Source organism: Amblyomma maculatum, chromosome 10, assembly GCF_055883805.1.
Source record: "Amblyomma maculatum isolate TAMU_Amacu chromosome 10, ASM5588380v1, whole genome shotgun sequence".
Taxonomy (NCBI): Eukaryota; Metazoa; Arthropoda; class Arachnida; order Ixodida; family Ixodidae; genus Amblyomma; species Amblyomma maculatum.
This window is the reverse complement of record NC_139353.1, coordinates 126,059,148-126,082,076: the sequence shown is the minus strand read 5'-3', so window position 1 is coordinate 126,082,076 and position 22,929 is coordinate 126,059,148. Positions and strand designations below refer to the sequence as shown.

Sequence of the window (22,929 nt, the reverse complement as noted above, 5' to 3'; positions counted from 1 at the left end):
AGGCGGAGCCTCCTAGCTTTACAAAAATTTATTAGGTGCACGGCTGTGCAGATACTAGCATGCATTGATAGCAAAAGTAGCAAACATGCACTCCGCCTTCATAATAGTGGCTAAGCTAACCACATCGAATTTAAATATTGTAGATCAATTTTACTTTAAGGTATTTCACTGGTACATATTTTCCTTTCAGTGCTTTTGCATGAACCAACCACAGTTTGTATTTATTCTAGAAGATGCAATGTCATTGCTGATTGGTTTCAATGTTCAAAGTGCTTCCTTTTTTGGCATTTGGGCATGCGTTCTATTTTGCAGGTGCAACATGCAGACTTTTTGATACAATAGAGGCGTGTTGCAGATGCCACGAAAAGGTGGCTTATGTTTGCCGGAGACCAGGACGGGGGCCACACCGAGAGGCGTCGAGCCATTACAGAATCGGCAGGTGCATAAGCTATGAAACTAGTGCTGCTCGATAAAGTAGCTGAAATAAAAAATGCACAAAGTCAATGTGGTGGTGTATTTTGCAGTACTCACCTGTCATATACCAAACAATATTCCTGTTAGATTTGCAAATGCATGTACTATGTGCAAGAACATAAAGTAGGAAGACATTACTAATTTATTGTAGATATTATGAATGATACAGCTGCCCAAGGCAGTCGATTATGCCTCTCATTCATGTATATGTGCAGCAAGTTAGCTTGTTTGACATATTTTGGAAGCCTGTTTGAACACTTCCCAAAACTTTTTTTTCCGGGAAGGAACTGCTAACTGCTGCACTTTTCCACCAGCTTGTCAAGTGGCCATGTTAAGGTTTTTCAGACCCCCTAAAAGGCCTTGATACATTTTATATATCCAGAAGGGATGGCCCCAAACCTGTACAGGTATAAAATGTTGAATAATGTTACAGGAGGGCGGAAGCAACGGGCTTTTGCTGAAAACAGGTGCTATGAATAGGCTAAAATACACATTGGCCAACATGATTGGCATACAATGGAAGAAAATGCTTGAATGCAAAGTGATGTATTTATATAGGCGTTATCATGGTCCGTGGCCTTTCCAACTATTGCCCATGCTTGGCCTTTCTTAGCTTCGCCAATGGCAGGCTTGTCACCACACCCAAGCACAAATTTTGATTGCTGTGCAGAATTGTGCCAATTATGGAAGCATCGAACATTGATGATTTCCCATGCTAGGTCCAATAAAATTCTGCTACTCGGGTTGTTTCTCGTGACTGGTTACCTCTGAGCGGCTTAAGCTGCGATTGTTCCCCAGGCGTCTCTGAACGCAACCTAAAGGTAAGATACACTCACTGAAATTAGGAAATAATTGCTGTAAAGTTAATTGAATAATTTTGCTGTTGTCATGCCATCACCTCGTTGTAGTGTTTATGCTGGTTTTGTAGCTATTAGGAATTAAAACATCACATAATGCAACCTAAAGGGGAACAGCCCCCCGGAAAGATGTTGGTAGCTTATTTTAAGGTTGAGTTTGACAGAAAAGATAGAAAAAAAGTTATTCGCTCAGTGCTTAGGAAAATAGTGTCAATCCATTGTCCCATTGAAGCAACGAGTACGGTAGGCTTTAAATACGCTCTTATTCATTTTTACAATATTTCCGTTACCTGTCGCCAATTGATGCTGCTCAGAGGACCTTACCGTTAAGAGAATGGAATCTCGCGGCCCAGGCACTGGCCCGCACATCATTGAACTTGATGTAGCATTGATCTCCTCTAAATATAGGATAGCACGCCAGCGAGGCAATGCACTACCTCATTGACTGGGATTCCAGCGCGACCAAGAATCCACCTCAGTGTGCTAATGTGGGGACGTAGTTTGGTGTCAGCTATGTGAATATCATCTTTCAGTTTTTCAGGAATGCGACCCATATGAATGGCGCGTATAGCCTGTATTGAATCAATGTATAGGTATATCCTGAAAGGTTAGAGCATTATCCACCCACATGAGACACTACTCTTCACTATAAGGAAGAAATCAACATTCACTATGACAACATTAGAGAAACTCTTCGTACACTTCCTCTTCCTGATAAACATCTCACTACTACGCAAATACGCATTCTTAGACGCATACAACTAGATACACTGCTCACTCCTGCCCGATCGTTTCTATGCCGAATGAGACAGTCCCCCGCATGCCCAAATTGATCCGAACACAATGCAAACTTAGAACACTGCATGTTTTCATGCCCTATGCAATTCATTCACCTTACTTTCATCACCCTCCTCCCCTGACGTGATGGGCTTGCTTAGCATCTGACTAGCTGAAATGTAAGTTGCCTTGGTGACCCTGTCCCAGGACATTCTTAACGTCTAGTAATGCGTTAAAGTTGTTTTCTCGTCCTTCTATAGGATAGCACAATTTGCTCTATGCACCTCCGGTCTTACCATAGAAAGGCGGCAATCATTGCTATCATCAAGACCTTTACTTCAGATACTCCAATATCTTGAGGGCTCTTTGTTCATGGAAGTTAAAAACAAAATAACTCACTACCTTGACACAATGCACACGTAGTAGGACACCTCCCTTCAGCGACGAGTAGAAATGCGCCACACCTCAGGATGTGTGTCAGAGAGAAACTCTGTAATTAAAAATATAGCTTAGCCTGTGCTTAGAATCAGCAGCCACTCAGTGCCTTAAATTCAATAGGGGATATTCAAAAAGGCGCCCCATCTAGGAGGAAAAACGCGAACTACTGCGCGCCATTTTGTCAGGGGCGTCGTTGGCGGCTCTACTGGTTCCATAGAGCTTCTATTAGCTCTATGATTGGCCCCATGCTGCAATAATTAAGATATAGGGGGGAAAAATGACCATGATAGCAACTGCTACCACCCTATTTCAAAGAGAACGCTCTTAGATTCCATCTATCCATCCATCCATGCTTCAGTGGAACGGCAGGAACGGTCGCAGCTTCCTCCATGGGTCGCAGTCACCCTCCCTCCCGCGAACGATGCCCTCCCACTGCTGTGTCCCCTTGTGTACGCAGCGAGGCTACAAGGATGAGTCGGGGAACAAGGTAGGAATTCTTTTTTTTTTCTTACCGGTGAGTTCACGCGCCACATTCAAAAAAAGAAACGTCGCCATCCGTTCGTTCAATGCTTTGCCAGTTGTTCGGCGTCGTGTCAACCTCGATTTCTTTTGTTGCCGTCGTGCGTCACCGTGTCAAATATACGCTGTGCATTCGTAGTTTACGTTTACTCGTTTTTGTTCAATACAAGCTGCTGCTTATGCGCGATATTGCATGCCCGCGTGCACACTTGAATGGCACCATAAAGTGTGTGCACGCGGGCACGCGGGTGTGTGCCTGCGTAACGCTTCGCCTTGTTTCTAAAAAATATTCCTACGAGTTAAACTTGTGACAGGGAGAAGTCAGCAGCATTTTTTTTAAGTGAACTGAGTTCGTGTATATCGCGTTTATAGTGATGCTGTTCTTCCGCGAGAAAAACGCCATGCAAGCGAAAACGCTGGCGATTTCTACCGCAGCTTGTGCTCGTTCAGTTGTATTTTAGCTTTCTTCGTCCGTACTAAGTTTGCGCTACAGTTTCAGGGCATTCTTTTCGCCGTCAGGGCAGCGCAATATTAGAATCCTGTCGTTGTGTGCCCTTTCATCGTTGCTAAACCCTCTTGTACTTATTGTTCAGGTTTCCTACCACGGATTTCCGCGAGATCCTGCTCTCCGCAGAAGATGGATTATTGCCATAAAACGGGATGAAGGCCCTTTATTTCAGGTCACCATGCATACACAGGTATGCTCAAAGCACTTCAAAAGAGATGACTTTATACCAGGAGTGGCAAGTGGCAAAAGAATGCTCAGAGATGAAGTGGTTCCCAGCGTGTTCGTGTTCGCGCGCGCAAAAAAAGAAAGAAAAGCTCCAAAAGCACGCACACCTTTGCCGTCAAGAAAGACAAAGCCGCAAGAGCAACAGAGCCCAACACCGCAGGAAGAAATGGAAAGTGAAGTCTGCCTTGCAGACGAGCAGCTGCCACCCCAAACACAGCAAAGTTGCCTTGCTGAAGGGCAAGCTTTGATGTCGACACAGGCCGAGGAAATTCATCGACTGAAGCTACAGTGTAGTACTTTAAGGAATGAACTGGCACAAGCTAAAACGGCCGTTTATAAGTTAGAAGGCGACAACAATGTTTTGCGACGTCAGCTTGAAGCAGAAAAGTCAAGAACTGCTGCCTTCTGCTTGGACCGTATTAAAGAATCGAATGAGGATTTTATGTTTTATACAGGGCTCCCCGATTACGAACACTTTGTCGCATTGCTAAAATATATCCACCCCGACGACAATACTAACTTGCAGTGCAGAAAACCAAAGGACCTGTATAGTCAAGGAAGAAAAAGAAAGTTGGCCAAGGACGACGAGCTCTTTCTGGTTCTGGTCAGACTAAGACTTGGCCTCTTTGAGCAGGACTTGGCTCACAGGTTCACCATCTCGCAAGCAACCGTATCCAGGATATGCACAACATGGATCAGTCTGCTCTATACCAAGTTGAAGAACTTACCTCTGTGGGCACCACGAGAAACTGTGGATGCAACTATGCCTGCCGTGTTCGTCGAAAAGTATCCAGCAACAAGAGTAATTCTCGATGCGACTGAAGTCAAGTGTGCAGTGCCCAGCTCGCTAGCACTGCAGTCAAGCACATATTCTTCGTACAAGTCTGCAAACACGTTCAAAGGACTTGTCGGCATAATGCCAAATGGCCTTCTGTCCTTTGTTTCGGAGCTGTTTACAGGCTCAATTTCTGACAGAGAACTAGTCATTCAGAGTGGCTTTCTAAACCTTCAATTTGACGCAGGAGATGCTGTTATGGCTGATAAAGGTTTCAAGATTGGAGATCTTCTAGAAAAGAAAGGTGTGGGCCTGAACATTCCTCCATTTTTGTGTAACAGGAAGTTTTGTGCAGAAGAAGTGAAAGCAACACAAGAAATTGCATCTCTCAGGATTCATGTTGAGAGAAGAATGCAGCGAATTAAGTCCTTCCACATTTTTGACCGCCCTGTTCCTCTCACACTGGCACCATTAATTAATCAGATGTGGACTGTGGTTGCCATACTGACTAATTTTCAGTCAGACCTCATCTCTAAGCAAGAGTCTACTAGAGCAGCATGCTAAGCAGAGTATGAGTGCATGCTCTTGTCAAGCACATACAAAATAGTAGTACACAGTGCAATAAATGAAGAGTTAACAAGTGGAATCTCCCATTGCAGTGTGCTTTAATATGCTATTTTATGTACCATACACCACTTCTTAACATAAACAAGTTTCATGACGTAAGCACTGAATAGTGCAAGAAGCTATCTATGCAACACAATCACCACTTAAGCGTGTAATTACAAGGCAGGACACACAAAAAATAGTTCTGTAACAGAAGCATTACATGCTGGGAAAGCTCATTCTAAGTGACGAACAGTAGCATGGACCAGAAACAGTAAAAAAAGTATCAAAAACAAGCACTTTATGACATGGCCACTGTAAATCTCTTGAACATTTGACGGTTTGCACCATACAGCAGTTGTTTCACATAGATGATAGAGTGCATGGATTTTGGCTCGGGCCACGTCACCTAGCACCATCTTATTTTGTGACAGGTGTCACAATTCGTATCGCACTGCTATGTCGTGTAACTATCATTTTGGCTAACTGCACTGTCAGCATTTTGAACCAGTAATGTACAGATCCTGGCTCTTATGTCCAGGTGCCAGGTAAAGTGGGTCCAAGCTCAAAGGCATGGGCATTGCAGCTCACATTTGAATGAACATTGCCAAAAATATACATCTCACAAGATTTGTTTATAAGACATGTAGTGGGGCTCTTGTAATACTGGAGGAAGCCCTGAAATTTAAGGACGAGAGTTCCCTACATCTATGTGATATCTGAAACTTTGGAGATGCAAAGAAGCCACATTGCATGCCTCAAGAGCATAAGTCCATCAGTTTTTCCCAAAGGCCGTAAATATGACAGACTGATGCTCCTTGCAAACACTGTGAAGCATACTGCTTAGCGATGTAGCTACCCAAATTAAAGAAGCCCAGCAAGACTAACACTGTACTCCTTCGTGTAGGGCAAAACATAACAATGGTTGTGACCTGTTTAGGCTGTGACATTTATTGAAGGGAAAGTCGACTGTCGGTAACAGTATAAAAATGTATATGTTCAGGTTCATACAGGAATGGTAAGAAGACTAGAAGGCCAAGGATTAAAATTATATACTGCAGTTAAATAAAACAAAGAAATGTTAACTCAAGTAGAAGAAACAGTGCAAAACAGTACAAAGTAGATAGCACTAAGATAAAAAGCCAAGAACAAAAAAACTGCAGTGACAAGGAATGCAACAATGAACAATGCATACTGAATGATTCGATGGTGAACAATAGAAAATGTGGACAAAACAACATAGTAAGAGTGACGTACATGATTTCTATATGAGATCTATACTTAACGGCAGAAGTACTGCAGCATATCATTGAAAAAAAATAATCTAGGCGAGGTTTCATTGCTTTCCACTGGGCATAATCAAAGCGCACCCTCTCAATGATTATCCACTCCTGAGAAAAAACGACAAAGTCCCCCCACTCACAGGAGGTCAAAGCCATCTGTCCGGTTAACTGAAAGTAGTACTCATGACCACGTGATAATCTAGGCTCACCATTGTCAATAAACTGAACATAAAAGTCAGAAGCCTTCATTGATTCCACATCTGAATCCTTCAACGAGTATGGGCATTTAACTTCAAGAACTCCAAAAGTTCCCTCTTCTGGGTCAAACACCAACCTGTCGGGTGATGCCCCCAACCACGGACATGAAGGAGGAACAACAATGCCGCAGTGTTCTACTGTCACATCATGCCCCAGTTTTCTTAGCACTTCCAGATAGCGCTCGACAACAATGGCCTCATTTTTTTTGCCGTATTGAATGGCTCGCACTCTGGAAAGGTCTTTGGGGTCGAGCAAGTTGCGCAGGCCTTTCTGCGTCCACTCCTTCCTCAGCATCACTTTGCCAAAGGCTGAAGCAGTCAGCCTGTGTCGGCGAGCGTCAATCCAAGATTGGCTCTGTGCTTGTTGTCGCGTATTCTTCTCCAGCTCACGGGCGTCTTCAGCCGATATGGATATTTCCTGCAAATAAGTAAGATTTAAAGCTACACTATAAGGTACGAAACTAAAGCGCTGATTGGATTCAATCACGGCATGTTGTTATCTATAGACAGCCAGATACTTCCAGGTTACAACAATTCGGACAAGGAGAGCTATGCTCATTGATTAGTATATGTGAAGAAAAAGAATTCCATAAGCAAATGGGTCACTTGTCTGAATGCCCGTTATTTGAGATGATAGCTGTACAGCCAATGGCATGGTATATAAACAAAGACAAAGATTATACAGGTACACATATTGGCTACGGCTGTAAAAGTTCGAGTAACCCTTTGCTTAGCAAGCACCTAGTTCCCGTCAGCTACCATAATTAATGTATGGAAAGCTGTAGCATTAAAAGTAAGGAGATAAGTGCTAAGAAAATAATGCTGTTTAAGCTATAGGATCATGGATACAAAGACCTTGTTAGGCACTAGTGATTTATGCAGTATCTTAGATGGTTTATAGAGTAATAATGTCCTAAAACTACTCTAGAATGAGGTACGCACAGTGAGGAGCTCCAGATATTTCGACCAACATGGGTTCTTTAATGTGCATTGACAGCACACAGTACACAGGCGCCTTACTTTTTGCATCCATAGACAAGTGGCTGCCACAACTGGGATGTTGTGTAGCGTGCGCTCACATGAAACAACTATTCTGCACAACTGCTCTGCACCTTGTAGCGTGCTGAGCTCCTTAACATTTTGTAGCAGTAATTCAAGATGTAGCAAATAAATGTTGGACTGGTATCAATTCGTTCTGTGCGCCAGCCTCATAACTACTGACACCTTCAACATGCAATCCTACACTATGTACCACTGCATACAAACCTATCACAGCTGGAAACGGTGTTTTAGGCATTTATGTGTCACATCCTTCAGCAGTGCCATTGTTTTCTTATTGATATCATCTACAGTCTCGTATTCCGACATACGATCCTGCTTTTTTTTCACATATCTGGCGACACATTGTCTTAAAAAAAAAAGGCAATGTCTTCTTCAATGACTTAAGTCACGATGCAGTCAAAATGCTCGAGACAACACCCCTTCATTTCGCAAAATAGCAGAACTTCTTAGTTATGGTACTGAGATACGTACATCAAATATAGCCTTTTCTGCACTTGAGCATCGTTCTTCAAAGACATGCTCTTCAACATCGACAAAAAGCTCAATGGTCGGAAAAGTCCATGTCTGATTTGTTCCAGGCAGCAGGTTGCCCAGCAAAGTTGCATACCCAGACGGCTGGAGAGACTGGTGGTATGTCGCAGGAGAGCCGGGTGGTGCAAAGCCAGATTTTGTCGGCACTAAAGGTCGCATATTGCTCAGAACGGAAGCAAATGAGGTTTTTCCCAGGGCTCCCAAGGTTTGTCCAAGCTCTTTCACTGAGTTAACAACTTGGCAACTGTCCTCACTTTGGCACTCAGACGTCGAAACTTTCAGTCGCTTGGGCACACTGCATCCACCATCATGCACCCGTCGCCAGTCAATGGTACACTGGCTGGTTTGAGTCCTGTTTGCCGAGGGCGTCTCCACTGCTGGGGTAGCTCAGTGCAGGATAGCGCAGGAGGCGCCTCTTTGTAGCCGCCTTTTTGAAGGAAGATGAGGAGCTGCAGAAGAGCTAGCACATGGCTGCAGACTCCGTTTCCAGCCGGACACTCACAAATGCTGGCAGTTATTTCATCCGTATCTCTCTTTAGTGTGATTGTCACAGGGTAGGGTGCTCCAGTCTTCTTCTGGCTTCTGTAGCAGATGCCACGGGCAAGAACAATATCGGGGCTGCAGTAGAAAGGGGACGACGCAAGCAATTTACAGATCAAGCATTACATAAACAATTGTGCAGTTATCAAATGCAGTACAGTTCTCTTGGAATATTATCACAAGTGCTCAGCTGGACATCAACCAACCACCAAAAGAGAGCAAGGGTTCTCTCAAACATTACATGCCATCTTTGAAACTAGGTAAAAAAAAAACTTGTAGAATGGAATTTAAAAAAAAAAAAACAAAAAAAAAACAGAGGACTGTTGTTTTACCTTCACGGGTGGATTTAACGAACGCGAAGAGTATGTGATGCCGTCAGCAACGCATTACAGGTTGTGGGGCATGAGATATTAAAAGCATAGTGTTTGCCTGTCTAGTTATCGGCCGGCACTCCACCAGTCCGCGGCAAGCGAGTAAGCAGAAAACGAAGGACGCGGCATCATTCGGAAAATGTGAGAGCGTGTACGTCGTATCAGCGTACCCAGGTTATCCAAGATAATGAGTTGGCGCCCCCTGAAAAGCCAAGTATCATCCCCGAAGTTTCAATCTTCATTACGGAACAGTTCAAAGGTATCTGAAGCTGACCAGGTCTTCAAGTTTCACACAGCCTTGCTTTATGGGATGTTTTTGCTTTGCAGAAACTATGAGAGAACGATGGGACGGCTCGGAAAGCTCGTCCTGCAACTTTTCGCAAAGGACACTATAGCAAAGGTCCAGTTGTACAATCGAGGATCAAGCACTGTTCGTGAGAGCAAAGCCTTGCGTGCCTATTAAGTTCTAAAGTTGACTTCCATACCGCTGTCAGCGGGGAGCTAAACAGCAGCACAACTCTGAAACTGAAGACGAGCAGCAAGCACTACGCATTTGCTCTGGATGGTAAACAATCTATTAGTGAAGGTAATGATTTTCAAGTGCTTACCTCCGCTCTGGCGTGCACGTTGACACAGAAGAAGGCTCGGCGTACGCCTCAACGGCGAAATTGTATGCCTTCCGCTGCTGCTTGCCGGACGCATCACTGTGCGTGCAAAATGCTGCCAGGGATGCATCGGTTAGCTTCGGAAGCACACTGAGGTCTGGCGACCATTTCAGAACTGACGCTGAAGGCGTATGCTGCATGATGGAAAGCTAAAAGATCTCCCAAGGCAGCACCTGCTGAACCTTCCACGCACAGCATCCAACGGCAAAAATCCGATCGCGCCCCTTACAACATGGCGGTCGCTACCAGTGTTGCCAGAACACTTAGCATTTTGAATATCCCCTATTGCGAAAAGGAAGTCTGAAATGCATGGCAGAAAAAAAAGTAGGGGGGCGAGATATAATGCGTGCGAGGATGTGTCTTCGAATGAAGTTATGACATGAAATGATTAAATTCCTATTGTAGCAACCGTCTTATAAAGTTTTGAGCATGAAGAAGGCCTGAGGTTTCCACGCGAAGGGAAACCAGAGCTTGCCGAGATGTGCAATGTAATATAAACACGAAAATAAAACGTTCATTACATACGGCTCTTGTGTAAAGCAGGCTAAAAGAGCTAAAACACCATCTCGGCTAAACGTAAGATACTAATTAAACCACTATAAATAACTAAACCAGTGTAGTGTATATTGTTCGATGAGGTGTTAACGGGCTGCGCTTATAGCGCGGGACAACTGCGGCAATATACGAGACTTTAGTGAGGTTCCGATAACGACAGTGCGGCCATTACACCATGCGCACTTCTCAATGTCGACCAGCCCGCCACGCTGATCTGTTTCAGAGAGTGGTCAGGTGTGCGACGACGCAGCGTACGGGTCGCGATACAATAAATGCGCCAAAGTTCTTTTAGCGGGTACCAAGATTATACTTCCTTCTCTATCAGCGAAGGATGCAGACATGCCAGAGACTAGAGCGCGAAGGCAACTCCTGCAACACATGTACATCGCAACTCCACTAATGGCATGCGTCACAATATTAAATTGAAGTATTCGGCATAGCCGTCATGTGATCTGAGTTATAAATTTGCGCCAAAGAGAAAAAAAACAATATCCGCACCCTTCACGTATGCACAGAGCGATTCAGGCACACCCCAATGATCCAGCCTTCTCGCCGATCATACACGGCGCCACTTCCATCAATCTAGCGGCATTTTGTATCAGACTGTGAGCTATGTGAAGCATAAAATGATCGTTTCAAGTAGACCGACCCCACCAATGTGCTTGTACACACATCAAACCACTGCTGAAGCGGCCCAAAATGAGGATATGATGGTTATCAAAATAATACCTTTGTAATCAACGCACAAACAAATGTTAGTGAGGCTTGCGTTTGCCTCAACATAAATGCATGAAATTCGCAACATTAAAGAATATGCGCCATCAAAACATGCATACATGCTTGATTATAGTACGTGAAGTGGCGAACACATATCCAGTTTTTATTAAAAACAGCAAATGAAAGCCGCCCGAACAGATAGTTGGAAAAGAAAAGAAACTGTCAAGAATAATGCTGCGCTTAAGCCGTGTATCATAAAATGATTCTCTTGAAGACATACCACATCGGACAGTACCTCCAAAATCATTTGTTTGAATTCGGAGGCCATGAAGCCCCTGCACATTTTGAAAGGGTCTTTTAAATCAGATGAGGTCTTTACAATGCCGGTGCGCGACATCGTTCAAACGGCACAGCTAAGGCATCCTACACCCATAATACAGGACGGCTGTTTCCTGAAGGACAGAAAAGGTAATATATTTCGAAGCGTGGGGCTGCTCTTCCTTCGGCAGGACATTATCACTAAATCGCCGTTGCAGTTTATTCACCAAGGCCGTGTTGTCTTCCCCAGCTACAACAGCCTCCTAAGAGATATGGAAAAAGGCCTTACTAGGAAATGAGAGGTGTCTTCACGACGTCAATAACTATACATATGAGCCTTAACATTCTATTTATTCAGCCGCAGCGGCGATTTGATTCGAATCAAACTCCGCAGTACTTTGCCGCTCAACCACGCCGATAATAACGGCAAATTTAAAAAGGCCAAAAAGTTTAATAATGGCTGGTTGCTTATGTGACGTGACTGCAACTGAAATGTGACATTCGTGCGGTACAATCGTTTGTATTTTTATGCTCGCAATCGCAATAACACATCGGTAGTGCAAATACCCCAGTTGTGCCAAATATGCAAAAAAGAACAAAGAAGGCTCACAACCCCTTCGTATCGGTAGAAAAATTCCTGGAAATATTCAGCGGGATTCAAAGGAGGCGATTCATACCGTTTCGCTTGACAGCTTTAATTCAGGATCCACTGCTCACGCAATTACTTTTACTGCAATGTTACCGCTAAATACACCACTCAAAACAAACGGGAACGCAGTGAAGTACCCATTGTACGTTCCCGAGCCCATCAACAAATTCTTCGACAATTCTTGAATGATGAAACAGCGTACAAACACTGTTTGACATAGCTCAAATTGACCTATTTTGATGTTTCTGCACACAATTTACTCCTGCAGTACCTTTGTAATTGCTTTAATAAGAGCGCACAATCCGGATGAATGTGCCTGTGCAAGAACCACACTTAACCATAATAGCAGATTGTACATTGTGTTCCTTTCATATATCCCACAAGTGCTAATACAAGTACTCAACACAGCTGTCATTTGGTGCTGAAAAATAGTTCAACATAAAACGATACAACTGCCCAACGGGATCTGTGGCGCGCTAGCTCGAAACATGATTGTTTTGCAGAGTATGACAGAAGCAATGTCGCCTACCGAAACCGAGAGATAACAATTGTAATAAGGAACTCGCAAGAGTATACGATAGATCAGTTCACCGCGGGAAAGCCCCTAGTTTGATACCTTACCACTGAGCTCCAGCAACATTGACACCAAAATGAACTTGCGACTCTACTACAGGAATTTTGACAGCCAAAGCGGTAATAATAACGCGAAGATGAAGTCCAGGTAACCATATGACATGCTCAAGAAACGTGGTCGAACGATGACAGGGTGGTGGACAGTAATCGCGGAGGCCGGTGATGTTACGTTATCAGCTGAAGAAAGTACATTTTGTCTTGGGGTTCATATTTGAGCCATCGGCGCAATTGAAGGTCTTGGCGAAGGGCGCGAAATTAGCCATGGCCTTGTTACAATCCCCGCCGTAGATGTTATCGGCGTCCGTCTTTGCGCAGCTGGAGAGGCAGGCGGTGATGAAGAACGTCTTTTCTTCGGTCAGCACCTGTGACAGACAGACACCGCACCTCGCGATAAATAATCATGATTTAAGGCTGTTTCTGAATTTTTGCGGCCGGATAGTTCGGCTTTTGTTTTGTTGTGCAGCGACCAGCTCAGTATTACACCAAATAATTTTTCCTGTTTAACAGCCCGCGTTTCATCACTATCAGGGTGATAATATAGAGAAAACTAAGTCACACACGTAACAACATACGTAGCGAAGCACAGTAGCGGAAGTATCCCATAGGCAAGTACTACGATGCTCGATAACAGGAAATTTGAGCGCAGCAGTAGAGGTATTTTTGTTGTGCGATATAGCTAACATAGTGATCTTGACGCAGACGTGTATCGTATGTACGGGTAACGCTATCTCTGCACGCTCTCCCTTATAACCATATTTCAACTGACACTCATTTCATTACCTTTTATTGATTACTATAAAGGTGCTGTCATCACACTCGCCAGCGCCGCCGCCATCATATGCACATTCAGTATATAGTACCCAGATATGCGCGGGTATAGCGTGCGGCGGCAAACAGTGTACTCCGTTGTGCGCATGCACCAAACGTTATAACTGCTAAAGCATTTATGGCCTCATGACTGGCGTCCCTCAGTAAGCATGTGTGTCCTCAGGAGAAAGAATATAAGAAAACAAATTAGAGGGTCTCTTAAATGTCTCCCAAGAGGAGAATGGCAAAAGCCTACCCTTCCTCTCGTATCATTTGCCTCTCAACATTAGCCTCTAATCAGCGTTGGTTGCAGTCACGGTGTGGTTGCAGTGCTACATTATAACTATAATCGGCTTACAGCGAAGAGAAGACGCAGTATCTGTCACACTTCCTCCGGCAAGTGTTCTTCGGACGGTACACCATCGCTCCTATAGCGTGGCGTGCCTTGTCGCGCGTTCGTGGGATTGGAGATGGCAGGAACGCTAGACAAGGACACATCTCGTGAAAATTACAGGCATCGCGAATAACTTGCACGCACGCGATTTCGTTCCATGCGCCTAGAAAGGCTTTTTCCTTAATAATCGAATCGTTTCTACCCCCGGTAATACCAGAAGAATCGATTCACTATCCATAAGAACGCTCAAACCACAGCTCTACCCAATTCGAGAAAAAGAGTTCAAGATTGTACTAGCCTTAAGCCGAAGGGGGCTGAGGAAAATGAAAATAATGAGAGCAAGTAGAAAAGTCAAAAAGCAAAATCATGAAAAATAAAATAAAATGCAATAAATAAATAATGAAACATAACAGACAAATACAACAAAGAATAAATGATAAAAAGCAAATTCATAGACGTAGGAAAGGAAATTTAAAGCAGGTTGAGCTCATAATGGGAATCGGCACGGAACTTTCAATGGCTTCGATTTCTGCACGTAAACAGACAGATGCTGTGATTAGGTTCGTAGGGTTTAACGTCCCAAAGCAAGTCAGGCTTGGAAAGACGCCGTAGTGAAGGACTCCGGAAATTTCGGCCACATGGGGTTTTTAACGTGCACTGACATTTCACGGTAGACGGCCGTCACTCCGTTTCGCCTATATCGAAACGCAGCCACGGGGGCCGGGTACCCGGGTTCGAACCGAAATGGAGTGGCGTCCGTGTGCACAACTGCTCCCTTGTGAATTTTTAATATCTACTCTAAAGATGCATTGCCTAAATCCTAAATTTCGCGTCAGTGTTTCTTGCTTACGCTGGGATATGGTTTCCAACATGGCCACGCTCTTAGAAGCAAGAGCAATCTCTTTAAACACAATTCATTTTAACTGCGTTCGTCGGTGAATTTATTGACTCTAAATGATACATCGAGATTTGGTTTCGTTTGACCTCGTGTATAGAAAAACGTATAAGCGTGAAATTTTCATTAGTAATCAACTAAATTATGATGCTGTTGTTTTAGTAGGTGTGGTTCCACTCATAAAAATAGAATACATTCTAAGACCCAGCTGGCGCAACTAGACTGATGTTAGCGATCAGTCTCACTTGATACACTGAGCTACAACGTTATACCTCATCTCACAAGATGTTTGCAGCACAGCGTAATGCACGGCTCTCTCGTGAAATCAGAACTGCAGCGCACTACATGACTGTGTTCCTACGCGCCAGTCGGCCCGACAAATAGCTCCATCCATGTGAAATGAGGCGTACTAGTAGTTAGCTTCATTTCGTCTATAAAAGGTGGCGCTTGATGTCTTTTTGTTCTTTCTTGTGATTTTGGACAGGGGAATGCCCGTTCAAAAGGGACTGGCCCCACATTTTTCTTTTGACAGCACCTGTTCTTATGATATCCTCGGTTGTCATGTCACAGTTATTTTCAGTGTTTTGTCATGTGGATATAAACTTAGTCTTCGATAGTGGCGGAATTAAAAACAATCTCATGTGCAGCGCAAAGGCAACGCACAAGCGCTCTGAATTAATCCAGATCCCTCCACTACGGCGCCTGCCATATCCCATGAGAGACGATATTGTTCTCATTCTCGTTACTCTCGCAGCCACAATAGTGATTGCTCTCGATTTTTGCGCGCACATTTCAGGCATTCGTTGCACATTCGTTTGCACATTTCAGGGTCTCATCTCATCGTCCTCATCACAACTCCATTCAGCGCTGCTGGCTGTGTGGTCCTCCAGGTTGACAAAAATAGCAGGTCCTTGGTCAACAACATCGTCCATGATGTGGTCCAGTATTCGCATCACATCTTCCTCACTAATAACATGATGTACATAATTCTTTAATTCCTCAGCTTTCATTTGCCTGATGCCTTGCCAATCCAGAGGCTCCACGTCTTGGAGCTTAAACGTCTTGTTTCGACTAGTCACGAAACCCTTGACGTCACTGCAAACAAGCTCTATCGGGTTCAGTTGGCAGTGGTAGGGTGGCAAGCACACAGAGAGATGGCGAGCAACTTCAGCGATGCAGTCTACACGGTATCGGTCCCCACCTGTGTTCACGTTGTTGACAAGCTGCGTCAGCTCGGCCTTCATCATGTCGCTTCTCCACGCGACACCTTTTCCGGAAAGCCAAGCCTGGATCTCCCTTTTGAGGCTGGCCCGTTGTCCATCACTATAAAGCTGCCTGGTCGCAATAGGGGGAGAAGTTTCTGAAATAACCACTTCTCGTAGTGTCCCCTGTTCATTTCCTCGTGGTAGTCGCACGAGTGTTTTCTTTTTTCTTAGCTCGGAAACATCCGCTGCGCTTTGGACAAAACCTTGTTTACTGTCGCAGTGTGTAACAATGAGCCGGCCACGTTTGCGACTGGGATCTTGTACACCAGTCGTTATACGGATCGATGTGCTTCGTGCGCAGATTGGATGGGGCAGTCAGTCCACACTCGACTTCGCGTGTGGCCGGGGTGACCCACTTTTCGTTAGTGAAAAACATTTGTCTACCCCGGCGTCGCAGCTCCACTATCTGAAGCAGGTGCCGGCGTAACACTGAAAAATATAGGTCGCTTCGATTAGCATTGCATTGCGAGAGCGCTTCTTTTATTGCAAGCCGAGTTTATTTAGCATCGTCTGCATTGCCGCTATAGACACGGTCAGCAGCGAATTGTCATTTCGAAATGTGCTACCAATTTTGCAATAGATGGAATTTCTCCTCTCTGGAAAACCCTGGTCACCACCCTCTGCACCAGGCTCAGATCAAACTCGTCCAGCTTCTTCGTCCGCTCGCTACCTCTTCCGCCAGCACCCTTCTTCGGTGATAGCAATCAGCCCACCTTCAACGCCTCCGTTGCCCACTGGTAGAGCACCCGCTCGCTCACCTGAGTTTTCCCGTCCTCTTTATGAGTGCATTCGTACTTTAGCTGCCCCCGCTCTGGACGCGAGCGCTTCAAAACATTTAAAGCCATCTGCTTCGCCTGCTTGGGAAAACAGCGCACTGTCGGTGTGCGGTACACAGGAGACGCAATCGACTCGGCAGACGCCATGTTGGATAATGAAAACGCATCACTCGGTCCCCAGTCAAAAAATTCAATAGGTCCAACTGAAAATTTCTCAATTGAAATGAATTGTTCAAAACCCAATTGTGTTTTCGCCACCCATTGGGTCTGACCATTTGATATGAATTGGTGCTTCCAACTGAAAATAATTGGTCACCCGTGAAGACCAAATGGTTCACCAATTGAACTCAAATAGCATACCCATTGAGCCCAAATGGTTTGAACTCACATAGCTGAAGAAAAGAATTTAAATGCAATTTCAATGTTTTGTGTCCAGAAGTTATAGGGGAGCCCCGACTTTTACACAAGTAGAATTAAATTACGAGGTAGCGAGCGGACGAAGAAGCTGGACGAGTTTGATCTGAGCCTGGTGCAGAGGGTGGTGACCAGGGTTTTCCAGAGAGGAGAAATTCCATCTATTGCAAAATTGGTAGCACATTTCGAAATGACAATTCGCTGCTGACCGTGTCTATAGCGGCAATGCAGACGATGCTAAATAAACTCGGCTTGCAATAAAAGAAGCGCTCTCGCAATGCAATGCTAATCGAAGCGACCTATATTTTTCAGTGTTACGCCGGCACCTGCTTCAGATAGTGGAGCTGCGACGCCGGGGTAGACAAATGTTTTTCACTAACGAAAAGTGGGTCACCCCGGCAGATTCTCTCTCTCTCTCTCTCTCTCTCTCTCTCTCTCTCTCTCCAACCGCTCAGTTTAATGAATGAGAGAAATGTATTCGTCTTCCACCCGTCATATCCCGTGAAGACCAAATGGTTCACCAATTGAACTCAAATAGCATACCCATTGAGCCCAAATGGTTTGAACTCACATAGCTGAAGAAAAGAATTTAAATGCAATTTCAATGTTTTGTGTCCAGAAGTTATAGGGGAGCCCCGACTTTTACACAAGTAGAATTAAATTACAATTTTTTACAGAAATCATATATGAGACACAAGCAAGCATTACACACACGGAACTAACATATTCAATGTATATATTCACAGGATGCAGATTTATATAGTCCACTCTTTGAACAGTGCTGCTGGGACCAGTCACACATCTTTGTTATTCACAGCTAACTTATTTAATCGTGCCTGCACTTACAGTGAACACGATATAATAAATTAAAAAGATTTAGCGGCAAATACTTTTGATTGATTGAATAACTGGTTCACAGGAAGGGAAAGGCGCTGTATCAGTCACACTTGTTTCTGTGGACACCTCAACCGCGCCGTAAGGGAAGAGAGGAAGGTGGAAATGAGAGTGGATAGAGAGAAAGAGGAAGAACCTAAATTGTTCACTGTTGTCTCTTTATAGACGTATGTATATCTGGACACTTCTCAGTCAATTAAATCACAGACTTGACTTTCCCAATTGGGAATGTTTGCTTACGACCAATTAAAACCAATGGGAAGCCCAGTTGGAAGCCCAATTCGTTCAGTTGGAAGCCCAATCCCGATTTGGACGCCCAATTGGTTTCTTCATTCTCAATTGGGAGCCACGAAACCAACTGGGCGCGTACGCGTCCCAATTGGGAGTCAGGAAACCAACTGGGATTCCTAATTGGGGGTGAAGAAACCAGTTGAGTTGGACAGTACCCATTGGACAAACCATTTCGGATTGGCAGAACCAATTCAATCTGACTGGTCTTCCCAATTGGACCCATTGATTTTTTTTGACTGGGTCGCCCAAAGCCTCCGCTGAGCTGTGTCCGTCCGAGTTTTCTCTGGTACGTTCTTCAGGAATTGGAACGCTCTATTAATTAAATATACCAGTGCAAGCTATGTTTTGAATTTCTGTGCTTGTTGATTTATATTATCCCCACACTGCTCAAACATTTGAGGGACTATTTTTTGTTTCCGTAGCCCTGATTGGACGAGAGAGCTGTACCTTTCGCAGTGCTGTAAACATCTTGTGAGGCGAAGTATAGGAGAACGCGAGAGATGCCCAAACTGTTTACAATACCCTTGTGGGGCCCACATGGACGACTGGAGATGGTGCAACCGCTATAGTACTCATACTGGCCCTCTTTAGAGGAGCCTAAACAGGCTTGCTCCTATTCCATTTGGAAATCATATAGGCATGGAGAGGGTCACATGAATACATATTAGTACATCCGGAACTTAACTAGCATTATTGTGACTCAACCTTCTTTTTCTTTGTGTACCGCCCATCTCAAATGACGACGTAAAAGCTCAAAAATGCTTTTTCATTTCTTGCTTTGTTTTTGTTGTTTTCACGCAGTGCATTGTGTATAAGAATGACGCTTGTTGTATTTACCTGACAGTGTATTTTTCTTTCTTCATGTTGTTGTATTTATATGGCAGTGCATTTTTCCTTCACTTCGTTCTGTTGTCTAAGGTTATTGCTTTGCTGCAATGTTACACACCCCCCTGCTAAAATCTCTCGTGGATTGCAGTATCTATGAATAATAAATAATAAAATATCATTTCAGGCTGAGTCTAATGTCACCCTCCAACTTAAAAGGAGAGACCCAAGTTGGCGTTCTTTCAGGCTCCGCCGAAATACCGGCGATATGCTCAAGGGTAGAGTAGTATAGCTTTCGCTACAGAACAAGATGAGCCCAATAGGGGCTGCCCAAGGAATGCCGCAGTGGGCCCTAAGGAAGTGCACCTCGGTACCTCATTAATGTAATTCATTATAAGCGCGCTGTAATTATCGGTTCTGAAAGAGGCACGGTCACAGTTGTAAGCGTATTTAAAGTTATATATATTTCATGTTTCGAACTTTTTGCCTTCAGGCATCTATATAGTATTGGCTTAACATATAAATCAATAACTGCGGCGCGTTAAGAGTTTGTAATGAACCACCTCCAATTCATCCACACGTCGCCATTATTCAACGTAGAACGTAAAACTAAAACTCTCCAGGGGACATTTAGGGGCAATGTGGGCGAGGCCATATCAGTATATCAGTAGGAACACAACTGAGTTACGTTGTAAAGAATGCCATGTGAACATATACTGCAGAATGTTTTCCTCTTTATAGCTACTGAACCAGGGGCAGCCCCGAAAATGCCTATGTCTGGCCATGGTGGCAGCAAGCGGGCTAGCTCAAATCAGGCTGTGTTAATTAACGCCGGTGCTATTCGGGTGTTCGAGCAGTAACTCGGCATGCGCAACAAAACGTTGGTCAAATGTGGCTGTTCCTGCCTGTACAAATGTAAAGTGCATTAGTGATTGTGCTAGGCTGCCCATATTCATGAATTTACGCCGAATGTTAGCAGCCGTTTTTCGTCTGCCCGCATGAGTACAAATTGGAACTGATAAGGGCATGAGTCGGCAGCCCAAAAGATCTCCTTCTGGGCCCTATTTCCAACCTCGCACGGGGTTCGCGTGGGCTCCCCACAAGGCACCATTACGGGCCTCCACCCAATAGCTCACTTTGTGTTACTTTGGTGTCTTTCGTTCCCCAAATGTCTGAATCTGAAAGACTGGCGCTGAGTTTGGCAGTGTTAAATATTATTTATAATAATAATAATATTTACTTGGTTTATGGAAAAAGTAAGGCGCAGTCTCTGACACAGTTTCTTTGTCGACGCATGAACCGCGCAGTATGGCAAGGAAGGAAGGTGTGAATGAAAGTGGAAAGAAAACGGTGCCGGAGTGGTGGTCTCTGGAATAACTTCGACAACCTGGGGATCTGGAAGATGCTATGTCATCGCGCAGCTGACGAGCTATTTGCTATTCGCCTCCATAGACGTGCGGCGTAGCCAGGATGCCTAACATAGAAGTTCAACTTACGAAAAGCGCTGCTATGTTTGACAGATTGGTTGGTTCAGCAACATTAGGTGAAGATACATGTCCAGTACGATCGCACCTGCCGCCACCTCGCATTAAAGAGACCTTCCTAAAATTCATCAGTCCATCTGCCCGTGTATATTCTTATATATGTGAACACTTGAAAGAACAATCTTCCAGGACGCTTTTCAGTAACTGGCAGCATGATTCATACACCAAACGACTCACATAAAGTTCATCTACGAAAGGTAGGCCGCCCTTTAACTTGTTTTATATGTTTGATATGAATGGCATCTGAACGGCTAAGAACTATACTACACAATACGGCAACACTCAATTTAAAACGCTGACAGCACCGTCCTAAACTCCTGTCGTGAAAACAAAATATATAAATCAGCACAGCATACACAATTGGCACTTTTTCAGTTTGCTCATCTTTGCTCAGTAGTGTCCTCTGGAACCCCCCATACTATACGAATGTTCATTCGAATATCTAAGCAACGACATCCCGGTGGCGTTTGCACAGCCACCAGTTTCCTACCTCCGATAGTTGGGTGTCATTCTTGTCGTGGTCTCGCTTGAAAGCAGCAAATGCCACTTCTATGGCAGGCACTTCCGGGAACACGCTGGAATTGGTGCTGGTTAGACAGTCGAGAACGCGTGCCATGAAGACAGGCTTCACAGTCTCGCTGAGCCACGATGACACGATCTTTCCCTGGGGGTCAACCTGCCCACGAAAAGGAAGGGTGGTTATGGGTACATCCAATTTAGGTAATGGAAGTGTGTGCTACAGATGAACATTAGCATATTCTTTTTATAACCAAAAGAGCTATGACCTCCGAAACAGAGTAGAAATATATCCGTTGAAGAAACGGGTATCAGGCCTGTTCCTCGCTCTCATGGAAGGCTTTGAGTAATACGCATTCTGCCGCCAGACGTCGACTGACTCAAGGTTGCCTTCGGCACTCATGTCCATCTAAGCGACTTTGAAAATTTCTTCACCTCGCACACCTAAGTCACTTTCGCCAATTAGGTCACTTTGTCGGCCAAACCAGGTTCGCTATTGGCAGCGGGCAGGGCCTATCGTTTTGCTCTTACTGAACATCAGTTCTTTCCGATCATTTCATTCTACGACCGTACAGGTCGAGGACAAGCCCGAAGAATGAAAGGATGAAAAACTACCGTTGATCTCGCTCCTGTGCTTCACAAGGGTGTCAGAAAATGCTTCAGCTTACAGCGCTAGAGCCGAAGAGCAGACCCGAAGACAAAGACAGTGCTGGTGCCATATCATTAACGTATACCGAACATCAGGTACAGGGGAATACCTAAAGTTGCATTCGATACCTATACTCGATACCTAGAAAAGTTTTATTAACGCGAAAGCGTTACTTCGCTATGTTCACAGTTTCTGTTCGCAGACCGTGTCCGCAAACCATGTCCGCGATATTGTGTCCGCAGCAGTTGTTGGTAATTGAGAAGTGGTAGAGGTTAATGAGTGGTGTCTATCTATAGAGGGATGTAATGTTGCTGCTGAAAAAAATAATTAGACCAATAAGTTAACTAGGCAATTAATTAGAATAACAGGTTCATAGGAAAGGGAAGGCGCAAAATCTGCCACACTTGTTCTGAGGGCAGCTCAACCGGTCCGTAAAAGAAGGGAAGGAGAAGTAAAAGCGGAAAGGAAAGGACGCCAGAGTGAATATGACGTCAAAGATGTGACATCAAGCAACCGGAAGTAGAGCCGAAAAAAGGGCATAGAAAGGGATTGGCGGACAATGTGGACGTTCCAGAGTAAAAGGGTTAAGTAAGAAGTTAATTAATGTGAAGCAGAGGATGTGACGCCGAAAAGGGGCATAGGAAGGGATTGGCGCGCAATTTGAAAGTACCAAAGACTACAATGCGCAAACAATAAGTGAAGCTACTACAAGCAACCAGAAGTAACCAACAGCAGCATCCGTGCTTTCGTATTACTCCAATGTAGATTCTGCAGTTCTCTTTCATTTTTCTTTCTTTCCGATACCAGTACGAGAGACAGAATCAAAATCGATTTTCGATATAGATATTCTATGCTGTATCGTCTATAGTTCAATACATATCTTGATATCCCAAGAGATA

At 44.4% G+C, this 22,929-nt stretch overlaps 3 protein-coding genes across 3 annotated transcripts in view; 1 reads left to right on the top strand and 2 right to left on the bottom strand.

The window, feature by feature from the left end:
• Positions 1-2,744: 2,744 nt before the first annotated feature.
• Positions 2,745-5,531, top strand: LOC146177418 (uncharacterized). The gene is made up of 2 exons (XM_084580454.1): positions 2,745-3,033; positions 3,659-5,531. Exons 1-2 carry the CDS (start codon positions 2,896-2,898, stop codon positions 5,135-5,137), a joined length of 1,617 nt encoding a protein of 538 aa, XP_084436580.1. The 5' UTR covers positions 2,745-2,895; the 3' UTR covers positions 5,138-5,531.
• On the bottom strand, positions 5,510-8,571 carry LOC146177417 (uncharacterized). Its single transcript, XM_084580455.1, has 2 exons — positions 8,253-8,571; positions 5,510-7,137 (listed from the first exon to the last, which is right to left on the bottom strand). The coding sequence occupies exons 1-2, from the start codon at positions 8,469-8,471 to the stop codon at positions 6,241-6,243; spliced, it is 1,116 nt and encodes a 371-aa protein (XP_084436581.1). The 5' UTR covers positions 8,472-8,571; the 3' UTR covers positions 5,510-6,240.
• Positions 8,572-12,933: 4,362 nt separating this feature from the next.
• LOC146177416 (endothelin-converting enzyme 1-like) overlaps positions 12,934-22,929 on the bottom strand; it is a 31,445-nt gene continuing 21,449 nt past the window's right edge. The window contains exons 3-4 of the mRNA XM_084581555.1: positions 21,356-21,541; positions 12,934-13,122 (exon numbers count right to left, since the gene is read on the bottom strand). Coding sequence (XP_084437681.1) covers positions 12,934-13,122; positions 21,356-21,541 — 375 coding nt within the window. The remainder of the gene's footprint in view (positions 13,123-21,355; positions 21,542-22,929) is intronic.